The sequence below is a fragment of the Falco cherrug genome, chromosome 5, assembly GCF_023634085.1.
Source record: "Falco cherrug isolate bFalChe1 chromosome 5, bFalChe1.pri, whole genome shotgun sequence".
Taxonomy (NCBI): Eukaryota; Metazoa; Chordata; class Aves; order Falconiformes; family Falconidae; genus Falco; species Falco cherrug.
The window spans coordinates 24,425,033-24,449,574 of NC_073701.1; the positions used below are offsets into that span (position 1 = coordinate 24,425,033).

The 24,542-nt window shown below is 36.7% G+C and overlaps 1 protein-coding gene across 11 annotated transcripts in view; it reads right to left on the minus strand.

The window, feature by feature from the left end:
- ERC1 (ELKS/RAB6-interacting/CAST family member 1) overlaps window positions 1-24,542 on the minus strand; it is a 304,473-nt gene that overhangs the window by 209,456 nt on the left and 70,475 nt on the right. For 8 of the 11 annotated variants that reach the window (XM_055711655.1, XM_055711653.1, XM_055711658.1 and 5 more), the window contains exons 4-7: window positions 10,109-10,183; window positions 7,881-8,036; window positions 6,064-6,147; window positions 3,273-3,440 (exon numbers count right to left, since the gene is read on the minus strand). In XM_055711655.1, the coding sequence (XP_055567630.1) occupies window positions 3,273-3,440; window positions 6,064-6,147; window positions 7,881-8,036; window positions 10,109-10,183 (483 nt within the window). The remainder of the gene's footprint in view (window positions 1-3,272; window positions 3,441-6,063; window positions 6,148-7,880; window positions 8,037-10,108; window positions 10,184-24,542) is intronic. The other 3 variants (XM_055711657.1, XM_055711662.1, XM_055711656.1) reach the window with 1 other exon arrangement.

The following is a 24,542-nucleotide window of genomic DNA, read 5'->3' on the forward strand; positions in this document are numbered from 1 at the left end:
ATCTCACCTGCAATAGGTCTTCACGCAGCTGGTGCTAACAAGTCTTGTTAGAGACACCCAGCTTCCCTTTGCACATTCCTCACTAAAGGTGATCTGCTCACTGTCTCTGATTTAGAAGAGTCTACTATAGGTTCAAAATGCCAGTACAAGCCCCATAAAGACAGGCCCTTAGAGAATTTTATGTTCTACTGAGACATTCAGAGCAAACAAAATACTTCCAGAGGACTGGATTAATTTTTCTACTGACTGTTAATCTGAATTTACCATATGGAACAGACCAATTACAGAATCATGTCAGCTTGGGCAGTATACAAAAATAAAGGGGAATGTTCTCACCAATTTAACCTCCCACCAAGGCCACATACCTTCTGGCACTGACCTAAGCCAAAGGGCTCATTGGGCAAAACACACACTTTATATGGATGAAGTCTTATTTCCAAAATAAATACTGATTTTTTTGTTTGTTTACAAAGAGATCGTACATTTTTAGATCTATTTTTAAAAGTTCCTCCACAAATTGAAAAGTTAACCACAATATCCTCTCCACCCAATAGCCCTCAAGATAAACACCCCACAAACAGCTCACTGTTCTTTGTAGTTCTAGTGTGGCAGGTGGCAAATCCATTTTTGAGCTATTATACCAACACCTTTTCCCCACCTACCTGCAGTTTTCTTTAACAGAAGACTAAAAGGCAGAGGCCTATGAAGTTATTCTCTTTTCTCTCAAAATGTTTATTTAAATATGACTAAAATATCAATTCCCTATGAAGATGTCTGCCAATATCTGACAGAAAATGCACCTCTCTTCCTCCTCACAACTCTCTCTAGGTGTCTCAAGAGAAGCTAGTTATGTTTTAACATTGACCAGTGCTGTCAACAAATGAGGCTGAGCAGCATCTCACATTCCTACCCTATTCCTAGTGAAAATTCTTGTATAGAAAGATACCTTTTCCTAAAAATACCCAAATACATTGCAGGATGCAATGACAAACATTTCCATGCTGTGTTTTATCAACATGTTTCCATCTTGTACTTGAGAGGATCACTTGTGACAACAGAAGAAAGGTGACTGTGTACGATGATTTCATTGTTGAGCTTTCTGTCAAGAACATCAGCAAGGATGAAAAAGATGTTGTTTCAAAAAGTATAGATATATTCTTGGAATTACATAAAAATTATCAGGAACATCAACAGATCATTGAAAATACTTACTCTGACACAATGGAATAGCCTGATAATCAACAACACTTTGTGTGTGTTAAATTCATACCAGACTTCTACTTCTTACTGTGGAGAACATGCTAGACTGTATTGAATCCATCAAATCTATCATAAAATCATCATTCTAAAACAGTATTTTAATATTTTAGCTCCACAGCAATGCCTTACTGAAAGACAGACAGAAAATCATCTTTCATAGTTACTGTAGTTGTTAATTTTCACTTAGAATATGTGGAAGCAAACTAAGCGAATGACCTAAAAGCATTAAGCAGAAAAAAACCTCTCTTCCCCAGCCATTCAGCCACTTTTTTTTTTTAGTAAAATAGTTTGCATGTTTCAGAGGAAGAATCCAATTTGGTTTTGTATTGTGGTGCTACATAAGAATCTCATTTGGAAGAACCCACTGAAGAACAAATATTCTCAATAATTATTTAGTATTATTACAAGTTAGAGAGTAGAATAATTTTCTGTATTAAAAAACTACTTTGACCTTCAGCTAAAATAAAATCAAAATGTTCTGAATAACTATCAAGAGTATCTATCAGTGGTATATAACCTAGTCTTTTTTGTTTTCAAATATTTTATTTAAATTCCATACATCTTATTTGAATAAATATGTTCACCTACCATAACAGCTGAAATTATAACCATCTACTGAAGTCTTTTAACTTGTGAATGAACTAAATTATTTCAAGAACTTCATCTCTCATGGGCAGACAAGTACCACTTTTTATTATTTAAAAGTCAGAAGAGAAATGTGTTTCTAGCTTTGTAGGTTTGTCACAATACTGCACAGTAATTTAATATATCTATATTCTTTTCAATCATCATAATGGATCAAAACCTGCAATTTACATTATAATATGCTTATTTACCCAATACCTACTTCAAATTATATTTTAAAATGCAAATATTTTTTAAAGTAAACATGTACAAATTATGGTACATTCTTGACTAGTGAAAAAGAATGAGCAGAATTAACAAGAGGTTTGTGATTGTAAACTAGCACACTTTCACAGCTATACAGACTAATGCAATTTCAACTTCTACATAAATCTGAGAATAATCAGAAAAGCCATCTTAGAACATCAAAAGATATTTACTACGTAACTTGATTTCTGCATGTGGACAAGGCCATGTGCACGTATAGATTCACTGAACATGGCTAAAGGAAAGCTACATGAGGGTAAAAAGTCCAAATAAATTCTCTTACACTCTTGTAATACAGAATCTTCCTACCAGTATTATCTACAAATTTTCTGCATGCCTATTTCAAGGCTCCTTTGGCTTTTTCCTGTTTTAGCTGTAACAACACAAATATTTTTTGAGGCATGATCGCCATCTTTTGGACTTCTACTAACACTACAGTTTTCCAAGCCAGGGGATTGAAATGATGTCTTCACGCATTTCATGCTTATTCTTCAAGAAAGCCCAGAAGCAATAAATTTATGCTATACTTATTATCCATTTGATGTTCAGATACACAGTTGTGTCTTACATAATATGGGAATTTATTAAGTATTTGTTATCAAAACACAGTTTTGAAAATATTCTTCCTTTATCTTGGAATATGCATCATAAAACATGAAAGCCCATGTTTCGGATGTAAACACAGGCTTACATGCAAGAGTTCCCGTACATGCTGACAGTAGCAGTGAAGCCTCAGCGAGCTGTACACTACTGGAACGTTCCTCCTTTCTCTGCTCTCTTTTAGCTACAAGGTCTTTGAAAATAAATCCCCCCAGCTCAGGCACTGCAACTTCCAATTGAGTTGTGCCTAGGAAAACTAGTATTAGTGACCACATGTTAGTGGAGCATGTTGTACAAGTGTGTCTTCATCCACAGGAATATGTGTGCACTTATACACACGTACTTGTCTTTACGATCAATCACGGGCCCTAGAGAATCAAACATAAACAAAGATACAACATGCTCAGAACAAGCAGTATGGCATGGCTATGGGACTGTATAACCTAAGCAAGAAGAAATTAAACAACACTTTTTATCTTTTTCTCTATGAAAGTCAGTCAGTACAGAATTGCCCATTTCACCTCTGTCTGCAGGATGGCAGCTCTTTGCTCTTTAGCTGTAAGAGACTCTTTGAGAACTTCAATATGCTGCTTGCTGTCAGAGAACTGATTTGTGAGGGTCTCCAGCTTTGTCTGCAAGGCCAGCAACTCAGTGTCTTTGCGTGACAGCTCCTGTTTCACCTGACCAATCTGAAAAAGAAAGAAAAGATAGGCAAAGGAAAAAATAATTTATACCTTCCTTACAAAAATAACTATAAATTCACATAACTAACAACAAAAAGTACGGTACTCTAAACTTATCCCATGGAATTGTGAAGTATTCAGTTATCTTGAATGGAAGGCCAGCAAAAATTTGTGTCATGAGCAAAAGATAAAGGAAAAAGAGGGGGGAGCAATAGCATCAATTTTTGAAGAGAAGTTCTTTTTAACAGTCAGTCTGTTCTTAATGATCTTTCAAAGGGCTGAACAAACCCAGTTCCTTAGCAGGGATAAATTAATGAAGATGAAGCAGAACTGTAATGAGAAAGTACCCTTACCCTGTAATACCAGAAAAGATGAGATACCTATGTGTCTCTCTCAGAAGCATGATGTTTGCTTTGAAATGTCAAACCAGCGCGTTTCTGTTCATCTCTCCGTCTAAGAATCCAGACTCTTGCTTACAGAGTATGTAGAGACACCTTTACTTTTCCCACTATTTACAAAACCACTATTTCAATCTTGTAAGAAATACCTTTTCATTTATAGAAGCTTCTTAAAGCAGATGCAAACACACATCAAAATGACATGAAAAGTCTTCGTGGACTGCACTTTGTTGAGAGCAATTTCTTAGGTTTAATGTAGTGAATTAAATCAGTATGGAAATGCCAATTTACTTTAACAAATGTAGGCTGGATTATAATTTAAAAAGACAAACAATAAGAAATGTTAAAAGGAAAGCATTGAAATGGGATGAAATCTCATTCTAAGTGCAGTCATCACCCAGGACAATTTTGATGCAAATCTGAAGGAAAAAAAAAGTATTGTAATTAAAGAGGACAGGGAAGTCCAAATGTAGACTTCTGTCTGAGTTTATAACAACCTTCTGGTTTGCCTCCAATACATGTCACAGAATAAAATGGTAATATTTTACTTTTACATATTATATAGCAAAGGTGGGCATCCCTCTAAACACTAAACAGTTTTCCCATTTTTAACTTGAACAATTTTGTCTCTGACACTTAAAAATAAAATATCTGTCAAAAGTATGTTGTCCGATGCTTCAAAACATCATAAACTACAAAAAATATCCAGGTCATACTCCATTTTTGGGAATGTGTCTTAATGTGAGATAAGCTGTGATTTATAATTTTTTAATTTTTTATTTTTTAAATCGAAAAAATGCACATACTAGTAGAAATAACTGAGAGGAAAAGCTTGGGTAAACGTGGTTTTATCTTGACAACATTGTTTCAATAATGGGCAATTAAAGAAAGGAAACTCTTTACTGAGGAGTATTAAAATAGCATCAAAAGATGTCAGCAAGCACTCCTGTGTTCCAGTGTGAAACAGCACACATGAGGAGATAAGGAAGAAGGGGAGCAGAAGGAGGACATGTATCTCAAAAAACCTCACACAAACTGATTTTTAAAATTGAATAATAGGAAGGAGTGTAAAAAGAATTTAATTTATAGAATTATTCAATACTTTATTGCTCACTTAATTCAAACATACTAGGTTGTGGTTTTTTCGTATTTTTACTAAAAGCAACTATGTCCACAGAATGATTTCATCACCTATTTAAATTGGATACAAAACAATTGATGTTAGCAGCACTATTACTGCTGTCAGCTACTGGTCAATACAACCAGTTGCACAATACTGCTAGGCACAGCAGAATTGCTGGGAAGAGATGAACTATTTACTGCTAGTACTGTTTTTCTGAGGTACCTAAACTAAAAAGCCGCCTTAAAAATTCCAGACAACAAAAACTTTTTCAACTAGTAGGCAGCCTGTATTATAGCAAAGCTTTCTGAAACCAGTTTGGTCTCTCTCTGAACAGATAAATTCTCTTTGGGGTCATGTCAGAAGTGATGTTTACCCTAAATACTTGTGTTTTGGTGAAATGCTCTCATCTAAACATCTAAAATGCATTTAATTACATTAAAATTCCCAAGTGGCACACTAAGATCCTTCTCTCTAGAAGTCCCCATTTCAGAGATTTAAACCCACACTGCTAATGTGCTAAAGCTCTTTCAGGAAGAATGCAGCACATACCATTCCAAGTTGCAAGAGAAGACAAGACAGCATTAAGTGCTCACATCTCTTTTCTCGGTGAGACACTATGATCACTCAGCAAACGTACTAATTTCATGGCAAAGGAATTCATGCTGCTAAAATTAAACAATCAGTTTTAAAAAGCATTCAGCATCCAGCTTTTGTTATTTTTTGTGAAACAATATAAGGAGGGTTCAGCACATGTTTTCAAATTATTTTTCTTCTGCTAGGGAAAGCAAATCTCTTTGAAAGTCTGGCCCCAAAATGGGTGCTGAACACTTTTGAAAATCTGCTTCAATAGAGAAGAGTAAGTTACTGTTAAAACAGCTCATACCATTAAAAAAACAGTAAAAAAAGAAATAAAGATTTTCCGTTCAAGAGGGATGTTATGGACACCAAAACCGTGTGAAGGGAAAGGCAGCTACAAGGCTGAGCAGACTGTTAGTACTACTGTTAAGTCATAAAGAAGGCAAGAAAAAAATCTACCCCGAAAGTCAGAGAGCTAGCAAGCCCCAGTGAATGGCCACTGCACACAAAAGATAAATCTTACTGCAGAGACCTCGGCCTGGAGACCAGCCACTCTTTTTTTCAGGTCCTCCCCTTGAGCCTCTTTGGCACTCAGCTCTTCCTTCAGTTGCTCTACCTGTCACGACATTGTTATGTTTTTAAATATTTATTATTTGTCAGCTTCTAGTTAGTCTGTCTCAATCCAAGTAACTAAAAGTGACAAAGAACTCAACAGAAGGATCAACACTGGTCACTCATTTCCTCTTCCATTCTTCGTTAAGTCTTCTCAAAAGTTTCATGTCTCTGTAATTTCACATAGGCTGCCAGACAAGAATTTGATTATGAAACAAAAATGTATACTTATGGTTATGTTTATGTATGTCAAATATGGGGCACTTCACCCAGTGGTTTTGAAACTGCAATTTATGAGGAAATTAGGACAGGAAAAGGGACATTTTCCAGTTCAAGAGAAATAAAGTTAATTGTCAAGATACAGCCACAGATGAATATACAATACAATACTGAAAAAATACTTGTTGTGCAATTACAAAACAAGGTAGGACAGCAAGATATGAAGACTGTAGATGGCTACAAGTTGTGAGTGAATTGTTATCAAAAAGGACCAAATTTTCTGCAGGAAAATAAACAAGCAGACATAGTAGATGGAAAAGATCCAGAAACTGAGTAGCTAAACAGATCTATAGGCCCACAGAGGGAGAGGAGAAGGGGAAATTGAAGAGCTGCTAACAAGGGAAGAAGGAAAGAAGGCAGAAAGAAGAAAGGATGGAAGGAAGAGGTGCTAAAATCGTCTCTCTGTTTCTAATTTGAAGAGGGTATCCTTCCATTCCTAGAAGCAACTCGTGGGATAAAGGGCAGAAGTATAAAAGGACAGGTGTGGTTATCTCGAGGCAAATCAGTGAGCTCGTGTGAGGAAAGTGGAAGTAACATATACTTATTACACATCTCTACTTAAGAGCAAGTAACACATCTCCAAGAAACTTTCTCCAGCATTCTTTCTTCGACAAATAATTTAAATCAGGACAAATACAGTAGGTTACAATTGCTCAGGACCTAGTAGAGTAATTTTCAACCTCTGTTCCAGGAATTTGTACACTGCTTGCAGAGAGTACAAAAAAGCTAAGAAAAGCAGGACTGCTCACAATATACTTAAATGTGCTGTACAAGGTGGCCTGATTTTTCATTACAAAATATTAGGGCCCACTAAAAGACTGAGAAACACTTCTTTGGGAGAGACAAAGAATGAATTGACTTTTGGCTGTAGCCAATTCTGTAGTTGGTGTCCATCTTTATACCTGAGGATCAACATGTCTCACTGCTGTATTTGCCCTGTGTTCCCAACAAATCTACTCTCGTTCTGATGCCACTACTGGAAGCAGAGTATAATTCAAAGCCACTATAGTGACAGTTCATGCTCTTTTCAGCCATTACATAATAAAAGGACCTACTAGTTATAGTACAATGGTTGCAAAAAGAAACACTCCTTTTTCAATAGACTACATTTGAAAAGACTCTAGACCAAATAAAACCTAAATTTATAATAGATTAGCAATGGTCTAAAGACAAACACAAAACCCTTTTGAAATAAAAGAAAGTCAGATGTGACAGTAAAATCTAAATTTGGGCCGTTGAACTTACTGAACCATTATTATAGTATTTTTAAATTTCAATTCAAAATCCTCTTAAATATTTTAAAGTTATTTTAGTGGTTTCATGTCAGAATACAAATAAATTGTTTCCCAGCACGTGAATGGGAACCCAGACTGTAACTCCTAACTGAATTATGAACATTTCTCTCATCTGTTCTCTAAGCTCAGTTTATCTTATCACTGTTATTTGATTTCTCAATACCTTATTTTTCATGAATTTGGAGTGACTACGATACACCTCCATTTGCTTCATTTCTTCTTCACGTTCCTCTGTGCTCAGAGCTCCATTTGACTTCAACATCTGAATCTCCTCTTCCAAATCCCGGAGGCCACGCTCCATGGAAGAAATTTTTGAATCCTGAAAATTATTAGAAGAGACAGATAAAGATACGCAGTTAGATGATTTTTTAACATACCATTGGAGCAAAAAAAAAAAAGGAAATAATTTCTTGGACGTGTCCCTCTCCTTGAAATTTACTCCTGAAGTTCCTACAGAAATCAGCCTACACCTCTTTACATAGCATCTGGCTGAGTGCCCAAGTACTCATTTTTCATTTTTTTTTATCCCTTTCAAGGAAAGCAAGAGTTTAGTACTGAAAGAAAACATGGCTAGGGGCGAGGGACACTGTGTATGGTGAAGAAATAAAGGAATATGAAAAAAGGTTGCCTTGTAATGCAAAGCCAGCACGAACCAGAGAAATTTAATTCTAACCAAATGGAAGCAGCAAAATTTGACTGCAAGAATGGCAAAAACATGAGTTTGTGCTACTACTAAATTGAGTGGGGTCAGAAATAGAGGACATAAAAAACACCACAAGCAAGGAAAAGATGCAACAATCTAGTTTTGAGTGGACAATCTAGTTTTGAGTGGATAAAGCAGTTGGGGATCCCTAAAGTCTTCTGGCTCACATATACAACATAAAAAACATTTCATGGTTAAAAAATACACAGCTCAAAAAATAAAAATGTCCATCTACTATTATCCTCATAGTTTTACAGGTTTTCAATCTGCTTGATTTACTGTTTCTTTAGAAGTCTTATGTGTTAGAAACAGCAAGAACAGATTCATACAGCACACAGAGCTTCATGCATCCAAATAAACACAGGTATTATTTATGAATTGTAACCTCTTAAAACAGTCTATTTTTTTATTTAATCTCTCAAAAATATTTCGTCTTTCCTGAAATACAGGTAGGATTCGAAACTATCCACTCTTTCATAGAGCAATTCTTCATAACTGTTTTTGGTCTGATAATCAACGCACAACTGAAAAAAAGCATGAAACATTTTCACATACAGGTTTTCATTCATAAGAAGATTTTTTTCTGAAGGCCCATTATGAAGATCTAGTTGGCTCTCCTGCTTAGTTTTTGATGCTTAAGTTAAAATCAGTAAAGTGGATTTTTGCCACGAAAACTTAAGAGAAGTAGTAAGGTGAAGTGGTATGTTGTAATTTACAACAGTATTCAGTTTCAGTGCTTACATCATTTCCCAGAAATACCGGTGTTTCTCTTTTGATAGTAAAGACAGCTTATTGTTACCAGATGGTCAATTAGTTTTCATTACTATGGACCACAAAGATGACTAATAAAAGCAAGACGGTAAATTAAAGGCTCCAGAGTAGAAAGATGGAGAATTTCTATGGAAAATATTGAGAAGGAATGGAAAGAGTTGGAATAGGAAAAAAGGAAAATAAAAGAGAAAGGCACAGACAAAGAAGTAGGGAGAAAGATATGAAAATGGAAGAGTATAGTTTGCAAAGACAATTTCCGTTTTTTCTAATTGTATTTGTCCAAACCCTATCTGATATACTTTATGGACCATACAATATGAAATATGATTGCATAAAGCTGTGTAAACCACACACTCCACTTTGTGGCTCCTGAGTTCTTGGCAAATTGCCATAGTTCCATTATATTACTTGAGTTAATGGTTTAAGAATTCAATCACAAATTCATCTAAAAAAGTTAGGTTTATGATGGCATACAGACATCTTTCTAGCTATATGACCTATTATTTAAGTGGGTTTTGAGTTTGCAAATTGTAATTTTGTTGACACACAGAATGCAAAACAGTATTTCAAATGCTGATACTGTAAAAAGAAAATAACCCACATCATCATAAAAACCTACTAATCCATCATTTCCATCCTTGTAATACAACAGACTCTAGGTTAACCAAAAGAAATCTGTATATACTGCTGCAGGTAGACAGAAGGCAGGTTTCTATTGTGTCATGAGGCAGCTCTGTCTCTTCACTGATCAATAATAACAAATAAAGCAAAATAGATAATAGAATAGCATAAAATAAATATACTTATTTTAAATTAGAAGACTGAACAGAAGCGTATGGCATTTGGTAGTCACCTTTCATATGAAAACCCATTTTCCAGAGAACAAACTCTACTGCTGCCTATATGCAATCATTTACCTTCATCTCAATAACAGTTTGCAGAGCCTTTGTCTTGGCTGTGTCAGGAGCATTTTCAAATCGACGATGGATCTCCTGTAGCAGCAGCAAAGAAAGCAAGAGTTAGCATAATGTCATTTTGTCCCATCTATCAAATAAACAAAGTTACTAGAAGCTTCCCTTTCCAACACAGCATAATTCAGTGCTGCCTTCTGATGTTACCCGTTTATACACTTTGTTTTATCATTTATCATATGAAAGAAAGGACAGGGAAAAGTTCATTTAACAGAATCACAGCCTCAGTTAAAAAGGCACATAAGAAACTGCATCTTGCACTACCTACTTACTCAAAATAAACCACTGAAATGACAGCTGAGTACACCAAAAAACCCTATCATCTGGCTGCTAAACTAATCTAAACCATTACTAGTTTCTCATGGAAGACATACAAATAATTTATTTGACTAGATGCTTACTGAAAACAATAATGATGTGGTTTATGTTTCAACAAGCTATAGGGTGCAGCTGTACCGATCACACTTCTTTTCCAACTTTTTTTACACCCCAGAGTAGCAATGTTTAACTATGCGTGATGAAAATCGTTCTCCACTGGGCCTCAAATAAAGCTGAAAGCACGTGACTGGATAGTACATTGCTCTAGAAGCTCACAGTATGCAGACAGGAGGACAAAAGTCTGTGTGATATTTCTGTTGATGTGCATTCATGGAACTAGCATTCTTCAGACTGCTCACTAAGGAATAAAATGTTAGAATGCTGAAACAACTTGTTCTACCATATAACGTAGTTACGGGTTTCAAACCAACAAGTAGGAATACAGGAGAAACAATATAGTATCTACTCTGCTTTTTCATTATTTGTCTTACAATAATATTGGCCTTACACCACACACTAATGTTAAATGTAGGAATGTGAATACTGTTAGAATGTTAATATTATATGACATAAAAATACTTTGGTGCCCATAGAGTACGAACTGTGCTACCAGCTGACCTAACAACAAATAGCATATGTGCACACACAGTGTAGCCATGGCTCCCCTGAAACACCTAAAAGACAAATCAAAAAATCTATCCACAAACTCATACTTTCAACAGACATGGTGAAGACATAACATTTTGTATGGTAGCCATACATGCAACTTGCTCCATATGATTATTTGAATGAGAATGGTAGAGTTGTATAGTGCTTTTCAAAATACTGGAAACACTACTTATCTTGTAAGACTGTTAAGTGCTCTTACATAGCTGTGAAGTGAGCAAGATAGAAATGCGTAGTGATATGACAAGGGCCACAAGAAGAATTCTGCATATATTTGGCACAAGGCCATTTGCTTAAGTTGATGCCTATGAATGGTAGTAACCAGAAAACCCAGTAGAAGGTTCGTCTGTCTTTAAATACTACAGTTGTGTATTTCCCGAGAAGCTTTTTTTACATGTATGTTTGCAGAGTAGGGTGGTATTTTCTGGAGGAGAAAACAAAAAACCTCACCCGCCAACACTGAAAAAAAAACCAAACACAAAACCCAGAAAACCCCTTTAAATATATTTGCTTCTGTCATAGACAACAGGTAACTTTAGAGCTTCTGGTCATTTCTGGTCATGTATCACTGACACCACATAGACCAGAGTGGAACAATACCATTATTATTCTTCTACTTACCTGTACCTATATTCACATAATGGATTTACTCAAATCTAAGCAGCCTGACCAGACATTTATTTTGGCCCTAAGATGTCATCTATCTGCCTGTAATGTACATGCCCAAAGAAAGGGCAGCATGCATACTTCTCTGCTATTTTTGTCAACAGACATCTGAATCACACCATAATCAGTAATTTCTCATCCCCAGCCTTCCACACTGTTGGTCTCCAGCACTCTTCCACTTTTCCAGCTGCCTGCAGGGTTAGGAGCATGCTTCTTTTTTCTCTACAGGTATGGCTTCTACCTATTCAAGAGGTTTTATCAGTGAGGCAGCCACTTTACCTTGAATATGCTGGTATTAAATCTAAGGAGGGGAACATACTACACTAAGATGCTCTTTCCAGGGTGTTGTTGATAGGGCCCTCTAAAGACTGCAGGCATTATCTCTATGATCATCTCCTTAGAAGGGCCGTAAGCTTTTTCAAAGCAGTCAGCCCAACCAACTGAACCTGTATCTACTACCATTTCCTATGCCCACCCTCAGAAGAAGAAAAAAGAAGCTGTCAGCACACAGGACATCATCAGCACAAACTGGACCAACACCCTCATGTCACTTTTATTACCTACTCCATCCTCGGCATTTTTCTTGAGCCACATCAATTAAACTATTTTTCCAGTCTGTCTCCACTGCTTACTATTCCAGTTGCCACCTCTTCAGAGGTAGTATTTCAGAGATTCATTTGGTTATGCTGCCATACAAAATGTTAGAAAAGAAGCTCAGCATGAGGTTGAATTTGCTTTAAAAATGTCATTTCAACTAAGCATAGGACAGACTGCCATATAAGAAACTCAGAACTTATCTTACTACCCCCAATCAAGGATCAGAGACAAAAATCATAGTGCTTCATAGTCTTAATAAGAATAAGCTGTGACGAGCTTCTAACACTCAAGAACAGCATAAGCATTTAGAAATATGAAGGGAAGCAGATCCAACACCTCCACCTGTTTCTCAGTGCTCTTACCAGTACCTGTCATGGAAAACATGACTCTTTTTCAGTATCCTTGGTCTTCCTCCACAGGGAATGATCTCAGCTGCCCTCTTTAAGGTAGCTGTGGTATATTTTTCCCCTGTTTCCATCTCAGCCAGTTCTAATGTGCTGATTCAAGAACTGCACCTTAATTCCAAGATATTGTGGCTGTCAGTCCTTCTCATGAGCTCTGGACAGCAATGAGTTTCTGTCTTGCCACTGGCACAATGTTGTTACAGGCACCTTTTCAATATCTTAGTATGTATGACATTCTAGCTAGACTGGAGCCTTCAGAAATTTCCCAAGGAGGCTTTTGTACAACTCCAGCGGTAGGAGTGGCTTCCTTCTGAAAAATCTCCATATCTGAAGTTTGCAGAGTGGACTCTGGGAACTCCATTCATAGATTCACCGAGCAGCATATTGGTGGAGAGGCATCCAGGTACTTCACTGTTCTGGAACAGCAAGCCTGTATCTATTTGGCTGAAGTGAACCGCACTCCTTGTAGAAATACGCAAACATCTGAATAAGAAAGAAACATAACTTCTGACTATCCCTCTGGAGAGGCTCATATGCGCACCACATCCTCCAGTCCCTTCTCATTATTCTCATGTCTTTCCTGCAATTCCCAGGCTGAGAGGAACAGAGATGTTAAGGCACATACCATCCTTTTCGTAAATTCACACGGCACATTATGTGAGGTGGTATTTGAGAACGTTTATTGTACCACACATCATATACTGCTGTAATACCAAATTATTCTGTAATCTCTGCTTGGCTACAACAGCACCTACCAAGAATATACATATAAACAACAGAACTCCAATAATGTCATTTAACTCCTCTAAGAGCAAGCTAGGAAAAACAGTCCATAGTTAAAGGAAAGATGCCCCAATCACATGTTGGTGGCACGTTCAAATTCACATCCACTTATAAAAAGCTTATATGGTATAGGAAGAAAAGAGAGTTTGAATCCCCCAAAATTTCAGGATTAAAATAAAAAGTTGCTTCTCAAAACTTCAAAAGTCAGGGAAAAAAGGAATAATTCTGAAGATTAAATTTTGAGCTTAAAAAGGTAAAGAAAGATCCAAGAGTGAAAAGTATCCTATTCTGAATTGCGCGAGCTTTCACTAAATACAGAAAGTTGTATCTCCAGCTGTTCCTATCACATCAATTATACAACCATCCAAGGACTATTATTGTAGAATAAAATGAAACAGAGCTTAATAATAGAAAAGAAATTAAAACAAAATCTTGTAAAATTCTAGAAACCGAGAAAACAAAAGATAAAAGGTAAAAAAATAATAGGCCGAAAGCCTATTTTAAACGATTTACTATTTTTATTTTAGTAGTGCAATTACATACTAGATAATTTCCACTTGTGCAGAGATGTGGTCTCTGACCTGAGAACATAAAAGCAACTACTACTATAGAAATGGAATATATGGAATACACAGTAAGAGAACAGCATGTCACTAAAAGAGATGCTGACACACCAGTGTCTGCTATTTACATTGCACAGCGTTTCCACATATGGAAAATTCTTCTAAGCTTTTCTCTTTAGAAATGCCTGTACCTCCACAGTCTGAATTGATGCTTTGCACTTCAGCAAAGGAAATGTCCTACTGCTACCATCTTAAGTAATTTCCCTGTGATTCGGATGACATAACCTGCTGAAAACCACCTCCCACCTCTTGACTGCATAGTAAGGACTTAATTTTGGCAACATGCCTACTATTCTGAAAAGCCTAAAAGCAGGGCTACAGGCAGACTGAACCTCCCTAGAACACAGATTTAAGTGTGGCTGCTGAAGGAAGACACTGAGTAGATATCCTTCTTAATTGTGAAATACAGGTTACATACTTACCTTTCAGTGGCAGAATGGAGAAATGCTAATATATCATATCTCTGATGCATTCAGATTCTATTATGGACACACCCCACACAGATGAATGAAAATTAATATTTTTATCTTCAGAACAGGACTTTGCACAATAATTAAAAGCATAGGACCACACACACATATCAGGATCAGAAAGATACAAAACTTAATCCTTCAATCCTTGCAAGTTATCCATTCTGATAAAGTAATAAAGCATTACTCCATTGTTCTGCTTTCACACATAAAGAACTTAAAACATGTAACTGATACTGTTCCTTAATGGATTAGTAAACTTCAACTTCTGCTTAACTTTGAATGCAACTTAATATAACAAGGGGTGGCTCTTATATATATGCTTTATATTTTTAGGGTTTTTATACATTCAATGAATCCTTTATTTTAAAAAAGACAACAGAAAGGTTAAAAAAAAGCTAGTAGCTCTCAAATTATGTGCAACATGCATGCTTTTCATTGATAATTATTATTACTATTAAAAATATGCAACATATTTCTTTTTCAGTTTAACCAGTGGGAATGTCTAGCTACAAGGTATCTTGACAACATTCCCAAGAATATTGAAGAATGCTCAATTATACAATTTCTGTTCCAAGTTTCATGTTTAGTACCCCATTACTACAAGCTACTAGAGTTTTTACAATTACTTGACATAAACAAGAAAATCTTTAGGTGGAGGGTCACTTTATTACCTGCTTGGTGCTAGAGCTACCAGTACAGGTAGACCATGTCCACTTTGTGTGTCTACAACTTAGAAATGATATCGATATATTGACCAGAGTTCAAATAATGACTGCAGGAGCATAATTTGTCTTCAGGGGGAAAAAAATCAAAACAGAAGTTATAGTGCAAATTGATCACAACTTTAAAGTACCTTCACTGGCAACACAAATTCAGTACATATTGTTCTGTCTTAAAACCACTGGGATTCAATAACTAGAAACTGATGGCTAGAAATAGTCAGAAGTTTTAAACAGTGTGGCCATTTAACCAAAGTTGGGGTTGGTACTTCATCACTACCAATTTTTAGTTAATAATAGCTATCTTCCTTTAAAAAAAAATAAGAAAATCCACTTCAAAAAAGATATAAAATCAAGGTGCGCATCATAATACATCTACCAAATAGGTCTGCAAAGTACTACAGTACCCCTATGAGAAACAATACTGTAATTTTTCTGGTCAGCATAATGACATAGAACTGCTGATCAAATGTACTGAGAACATCGGATATGTAAATAGCTGTGATAAAGTGATTTTAATGCACCTTAAGGAATGACAGATTCTGCGGGGTTTTTTCTTGACAAGAAATGCCAAAATAATTGAAAATTCGAGAACATAGTTTAGAATTGAAGGAGTCCTCAACACTGAGCAATATTGGCACTATTTCTCAAAAATACTAAGAAATCATACACATGTACATAAAAATGAAGGGATTTAATCAGAACCTCTTCTTCCTTCAGAACCTGGCCATATCATGCACTGTTATTCCTTCAGTTACTCCTGCCTCTGATTTTGCATAGGATTTGGTAGAAATGTGAACGTGCACTTTTATGCAATGATGTTCTTATAGCGGAGTAGGCTTAAAAATACAGCAACTTATCTCTCAGTAGCACAAGATAAGCACTTTCCAAAGCAAAAAAGGACATGCCTTCCATTTCCTGCAGAACCTACAAAATCAGGCAGCAGGTACCACACAGAGAATAAGAAAAATATGCTCTCTCATACATTCCTTTTTTAAAAATTTGACAAAAAATATGATGTGGAATTAAAAAACACAGCTGTAATTCTGACTTTTTTTAATCTTAACTGGCCTACTCATGTCTTTATACAATCAAATATGATGTTCTGTGCAGGATCCTTGCATCATTCAGTGGACTGGACAGTTTTAATTAAATAAGAAATAATTGGTTTTATTCTCCAACAGGTAGTCCAGGCCTAAGTGAATGTTACACATTTTGTACTTAAAGTTTAGATGGCTTTTCTGTCAACCTTTCACGTCTAAACCTTTGAAAAATTTTAGCAACCTAGTTCCAATTAATTACAATGAAACACAAATGTTATACCCAAAGGAAAATTTCACGAACACTGATCAGTTCATTATTAACTATCATTGTTAATTTTAGAAATTATTTTATAGATCTGTAAGATCAAATAGATCTATAATTGTGTAGAAGGACAAATCAGTACCTAACCTGATTTTCTTCTACTATGAAGTAACTGGTGGTGTGGGTAAATGGTGAGAAATGGGTGTTGCATGTCTTGACTTAATGCCTTCAACACAGCCTTCAAAACATCCCTGTAGCCAAATTGGTGATGTATAGACTGGAGAAGCAGTTAACAAGGTGGCTGGAAAATCAGCTGGATTGTCAGGCTCAAAGCCTGGTGATTAGCAGTATGAAGCCCAATGGGTAGCTGCTTACTATTGACAACCCTCAGGGGGTGATACTGTGGCCAATACTGTTCAGTGCCTTTATTAATAATCTAAACAATGGGATAGACAGCCTTTTCAGCAAGTTTGCAGATTATATGAAATCTGGATAAAACAAGAATTGGGAGTAAGCAGTGTGCCCTTGCTGTAAAAATAAAAACAAACCAAAAAACCAACAAAACCAAAACCAAGGCCAACTACATCCTGGGCTGTATTAGCAAAAGTACACAACCAGGAGATGGGAAGCAGTTATTTCTCTCTATGCAGCTCTTGCAAGACCACTGCTGGAGTACTGTGCCAAATTTTTGGCTCCCGCAGTACAATGAAGACATTGAAAAGCTGAAGAGAGTCCGACAGACAGCCACCAAGGTGGTTGGGACTGGAACACACGATGTAAGAGGAGAGGATGAGAGAACTGGGTTTGTTCAGCTGAAGAGAAAAGAAGGCTTGGGGGGAATCTCGAAGCTCTCTAGAATTATCTAATTGGAAGCCATCAAGATGATGATGGAAACAAAAATATTTTCAGAAGCGCACAGGAGAAGGATATAGGCAACAGGCAAAAGTTGCAGCGCAGAAAATTCTGACTTGTTAATAAATAAAATATTTTACCAGATGAGCAACCAAACACTGGTTGCCCAGAGTGGTTGTGGAATCCCTGTGACTTGAAATTGCTGATTTGAGAAGGAAGTTGCATGAAATTACCTCTGGAAGAGCCCTTCAACCTGCATGACTCATTTATGAAAACATCATTACTAACTGGGACCAGAAGAGACTGGATAGTATTTTAATTGTTTAGTTCCAGGATTTTTATGAGTATTTTTCAGAAAGTGCTCAATACCAGTAATTTTAGCTACTATTTCTGCAACACAAAAAAAAACCAAACTGAAAAGAGAATGTGTAATAAGAGTCCTGTGTAATTTGTCTCATTACTATTAGAGTTTTGCTACTAAAAAGATACAGTTATTCAAATTTGGAACCAATAATCATGGTATTTTTTTTTTCAGAAATTATTTCTGTATTTTTCCATTTGTCATTTCCAGCATTTGCAAACACAATCAACATATTTCCCTAAAAAATAAATTGATTGTATTAATAAAGAGCTTAACTTTGAAAGATGTACTGAAAATTGCACACACATCGATAATGGAGAGAGCCGGTTGCTTTGAAGCTCAGTTACCTTGGTAAAGAAACTGATCTCTCTGTTTTGCAATTTTATGAATACATTCAGACAGTGATTTCTAAATCTGATGAAAACCTCAGATATTAGGACACTTAAGTTTGTCAACAAAAGCCTCATCTAAAGTGAAAATTAAAACTCAGCTTCCAGTTCATCTCAGTATTCCAATCAGCAAGAAACAAAAGCAAAATCCCTCAAAACTTCAGCATTACAGTAAAAGCAAGATAAATATGAGACCAATTCCAATCATCCTATTACTTTCAAGTAGCAAGCCATTGTGTTGAAAACTGACTACAGAAGCGTGAATTCAAAAGCTAAAGAAAAGTCAATTAAATATTAAAATCTTAATCATGTAGAACTTTATTCACATATGTACTATTAGTTCCTCATTTTTCCTTTCTTCCCTCTTATTTAAAGTGAAAATGCATATTTTTTTCCACTTAAATTAGCTTCCAACTTGTTAATGGCATTTTCAATTATTTTTTCTCTTCCACTGCAAAGTTCCACACTTGCGGAAACAAAAGTCCACAAATTTCATTTCTACTGAAGAAAAAGTGCAGGATAATATTAACATCTCCAAGGAAAAGTATACCTACGCTGTAATTTGTAACAAAGCAAACCATGTAATACATATTGACAAAGAAAATCATCTAATATAACAAAACCCCACCTAGAGGGGGATGGAGGTGCTAAAATGAACTAGTTAGGATTTTTCCCTTGTATGAATAAAAAGAAAGAAAAAAATGTCTCTGAAGACAAAAAAGCTCATTCATATAGAAAAAAAAAATTCAAAGTAAGTTAAAAATACTAAATCTCTATAGTTTTTGCCCCCATGCGAAAAAAAGCATAAGAATAAACCCACTGAAATTTTTTTCAGTTTGATGAGATCATAACTACAATAAAGAAAAAACACCCTGACAGATGACTGCAGTTCTGCTTTTTCCCGTTTACTTACTTCCTATGACCTATTAAATGGCCATATAAAAATCAGAATTTTTTTATACTAGAATCAGGTGGTGTTGATGATTTCTTTGTAGTCTGGAAATACGTGGAACAAGTATGTTATTTTACACACTGATTTTTCAACTTGCTAAGAACTATCAAGCTACACACCTCTGAACTGTGGAAAGATTAAAATAATTTTATATATGTTTACATATTTTCAACTGTCATTCTTTTCATAAAGTCACATATAAGACATTCCAAACTACAATGGTACCAAAAAAAGCAAAATGTATAAAGAATAAATTATGCATACTCTCAAGTTGCACTAGCCCATTTTTTCAAATTTTGATCTACAAAAGCTCTATGTGTTTCAGAAGTACTCGTAGACCAAACAAGTGATTCTAAGAAAGACATAATGATTTAAAATACCTTGATTGAAATCACTTCTCCCTGCTATCCTCTTCTAAAAGGTTAAAAGAATGAAGCAGCAATAGAAAAAGCAGAAACTTAATTTAACTCATCAGAAAGATCTTCCCTCATATGACAGTAGTAAGACTTCCAGTTATTGAATGTGTCTACTCCAGCAAACAAAAAATTCTCTCTGCAAGCGTGTTTTATTTACGTTGCAAAGTCTTGGAACAGGAAAAAGAAAGTGTTCTTTGAGATAACTCTAATTGCTCCAATTAAAATTTCTAAACCCTTCTCTGAGCCTGGAGCAGAAAAGGGTAAGAACTTTAACAAATGCCTGGAAAAAGAACTTCTTTGCAAAACTTGTCACAGTTAATTAAAAACTGGTCAGATAAGGCAAACAGCCTTTCTCTTCATTTATTTCAGCAGTGCTTCAATGGTATCTTTAGATGGCACATCCATCCTTTCTCACTCATCTCTCAGCTCCTTGCTGCTGCTGTTTGGCCATCACATCAAGTTTGATAATCTAAAGCGAAGTCAAGTATACATATGTTATAGCCTAGTGCGCCTGCTCGCTGCTCTGACAGGCACCTGCCCTAAGTGGAGGCATAATGAAGATGCTCACAGAAATTTAGTGTTACTTCCTAGAATAAAGTGAGCACTGTTAAGAGTCAAATAGCTACAAACAGGGATCAGCTCTTGTAATATCAGCTCTTGTAATAAGGCCATGCTAGATAGCTGTAAGACAGTTCACAAACAGGACTTTGTGGGGTCGCCGTTTCAGCAAACACTGAAGATGAAAAGAAATGATAGCTTTTTCTGCCATAGCCTCTTTCCTTAAGTTCACTGTCAATGAGTGCCCTTATGAATGACCCATTTCAGTGACTGCTTTACATACAAAGCTACCCTTTATTTGTTAAGTGCCCTAACTCCTTAATTCACTTGTGCACTCAGTTGTATTAAAAATTGACCTTGTCTGAATGGGCCCGATTATTATTTAAAAAAAAAAAATCAAAACTGTCATTTACTACCAAACACAGGTTTTGCGACACAAGTTACAAAGCTATCATTGGTTCCTTCGTTGTGCCACACCACTGTAACATGCAAACATTGAATCTAGAACTGACACCTGAAGAAACCTTCCAGATCAAAGAGCCTTCCCCCTGTTTCTGAATAAAAGGCTGTAGTCGGCCATCTGTCCCAGACCCGGGTTCACCGTTCAGGGAATAACTGTCCCGATTTTACCTATCAAATCAAATGGCTGTTTCATTCTTTATGATTAACTATGTTGACATTCTGTTACACCGATATTTCAATGAACACCTCACACCACCTTCAGTACCGGCTTAGCCTCGAAGTTTGAGATAATTGCTCCCTTTTCTCACGAGAATGCTACAGCTACAAGATCACAGTTTAACTTAGAGCTGGTTTTGACCTGCTGCCGAAGGTACTGACAACAGTTACAGCCGATCACAAACCACTTGCAGGACTTATGTAATCCTTCATTACAAATATGTGGTAAAACTGTTACAAAGGAAGAACAACTGGCACTGTGCATGACTTCTGCTGCATCTTTTCAGGAAAAGGCAATAGCTGGGGCCATGTATATTACCAGGACTCTCAATTTATGTTATACAAGGCAAGATGGGATTGATGGCTTCATAGGTGTATTCGGTAGATACCAGTAAGTACACTGGCCAATGAAAAGAAGGGAATACATTTGGGATCCTCCTTAGTTCTTATGATTTGAGACACCAAAGGATATCCCTACCTGAGCAAGAGAAAGCAGCGATATGCCAGTATATCTTGGAGACTACGATTAGTATATGCCATAGAGTGCTGTGAACAAAGGTGTATTTGGTTTGCAGAGTATGCATGTCCAGTAGCAACCCAGACATAAACAGGTCATCAGATTAACTACTGTTGTAAAGTCTGTGCTGATAGCACTTGTGAAGGAGTAAGAAAGTGGGACAACACTGCCAAAGTTGTTTGGCGAATATCTGACCATAACAGACGATGAGCAACTTCTTTTTGTTCCCCCTGGGTAGAGCCAATACAGAAAGCTTTGGTTTTATCCTTTCTTCTAGGCAGATGAGAAAGCTGGACTAAAATCTTTATCCAAAAACTTTCAAGAAGTTACCTCTTTACTGATTGTGATGCCAGAGGTGTATGATTTTAGTTTTCTTCAGATGTTTATTCCTGAAGACAGACAGTAATGAACAAACCAAAGAGAAAGGTTTAACCAAGTTTGTGTAATGATGTTGGACTGTCCTTATGAATCATAGTTTGTCCGTAGTACTCCAAGTGTCTAGAACACCAGATATGGACACATTCACATGATATTCTGCCATAAGTTGCACTGATATTTGGTCTAGTACTCTGTGTAGCTGAGAAAAATTTATTTCTATTCAGTGCATCTAGCATTTGGGGGGATGGGGGGGAGGGGAGCAGGGAGGTTTTCAAGAAGAGCACAGCAAGCTTTGTTATCTTTAGAGCTATCTGCTGTCACTGCCATCACTGATAATTCTGCAACAGGTGAGTCTCGAACAATGAGGTGGCAGTTAATGTAACTTGGGAGCTATTCTGGAAGCTGTAGCCCAGCTGCTGGATTTTGTCAAGTATTTCTTGCTGGTATGATAATAATTTTGTTTCTGAAAGTGAAGTCTAGAATACCAACAATAATATGAATAATTTTCACTAAGACTTAAGAAGGGATAGTCAAAACAGCAGCTATCTTTTTATAAACTATGAAGCTTAAGCTTGTTTTCTAGGGTAGAGGAATGTATGCAGCCACACTTTCATCTGCTGAAGTTAGGGCATCCAGATCCATCCCTGTGTTCAGATGTTCAATTAGACATTTAATTTTTCATTATTTTGTATTAATGAGAGACTGTCCTCTGTATTAGTGAGTTGCCAAATGCATCCTGTGCTAGATATAGGACCTTTCCTACACACTTGTATGGAAAAATCGCTTGAGTTCCCCAGAATTCAGGATATTAGGGAAAAGCCCAAGAAAGTCAAATTGCTTATGGAGATACGTCTCAATATCTGCAGGAACATGGGTATGGGAGACTGAGACAGTGCTCTGGGAGATGTTCAAAGATATGCAATATCTTCTATATGAGGAATAATTAAGCAGCATTGGACTTTTCAGCCTGGAAGAAGAGAGAACACAGAAGAGATATGACAAATCTGAAATTGTGAGTAGCAATCACTCATTCTCTGTATTTTCCAGTGCAAGAAGCTGCCAATGAGGCTACTGGGAGACAGGTTCAAACTCAAAAGAAATGAGACTGGTTCTTCCTGCAACAGATAGTAGGCCTACAGAACCACTTACCAAATGATGCTACAGCTGCAAAAGTTTACAGGGGCTCAAGAAGACAATGACCATGTACCTGGATGGCAGATCCATGGAGGATACTAAACTGACAAGACACCAAAAAAAAAAATCAAGAAAACCCTCATCTGCAAATAGTTGGGAAGATGGGACAGCATTACAGAGAAGCATCATGCTTATCTTGTTCTTACCCTTACCTGGGTGTCTGCACATGGCCATTATGTGGCCACTAAGAGGATGAAATGGATCGCTGGCCTGAACCAGTCAGCTATTCCTTGGTTATGATCTTATCAGAACCGTAAGTCTGAGCTCTCTAATAATTTCTTTTCCTTAGGAAATCAGTGCAATCTTCAGTACAATCACAGTACTAGCAATAGTTGAAGAAATCAATGAATTCGTATTTAATTTTCAAACTGCTGGCCACTGCACCTTCACTGTCAGGCCAAGAAACCATCTGATGACCCTGAGTTTCAACATCATGCTTTGAATTACATGTAGGCTTCAAAATTGAAAAATGGAGGGATACCTTTTTGCTTCAAGATGCAGGTCTTTATTATTATTCCCAGTAAAGATTTTTACCAGATGTCTGACACACTTGTGAAGTCAGAAGCAGTACTAGTGGGTTCTGACATCTCAGGAAGTGCTTCAGCTAAAATGGTCAAAACTGCTATTTAGGTTTTTCTCAGCTTTTCCAGTGTGTTAGAACAGGAAGTACAAATGCTGGCCTCCCAAGCTCATGCAAATCCCTTTGAGATACTAATGCCCCCTCTAACAGCAGCATTTAAAAAAGAATTTAGCATGCCTTTCCAGATCCTGGGAATGCTAGATACAGAACCATGAAGATAGTTGATTGACTTCTTCAAGGCAGCTCAAAAAGTTCATAGTTTGTACCTGGGGTAGCAAAGGGCTAAAATAACCCAAAGCTATGGAAATACAGACAAAGATGTAATAGAAGATTAGCTGAGGAGGGTGATGCAGACACACCTAAAATGTCCTGCACAGAGACAACTTCCAATGTAGAACAGTGGTAACAACTCTGAACCAGATCCTGCAGAGCAGAGCAACTTGATGCTCAGGAAGTCAGATACAACCAGCCAGAGTTCAGCGACATCCCCTGATTTTCTCCAGCTTCCAGGAGCCCCAAGGATGAGACCTGAGTTTCATGCAGACAAGCCTGATTCAATTAGCTCAGTCTAGCTCAGAGCTCAACGTGGGCACTTACACAAGGGTACTTAACAAAACCCTTCCTGATGTGACCCAGTTCCGCAAGGAGATAATTTGGCAACTCTGCATGTGGCACCATGTTCCCAAGGCTACTAGACTGGACCCCACATCGTATCAATGGCGTGAGCTACCAGTTACAGCACGCCCAGCTTACCCTTCTCAATGGATTAGAGCTGTGTAAGCAGCAAGGAGTCATTAATTTTAAAATATTAGATAAACAGCATTTGCGCTTTCAAAGTCAGTAACTCATCTCTACCTTCCCCAGGGAACCCTTTACCATAAAGGCTAGGATTTAAATGATTGATGATTTCCACATATGTGTGAATGAAACAAGAATTTTTATCCCTCGACG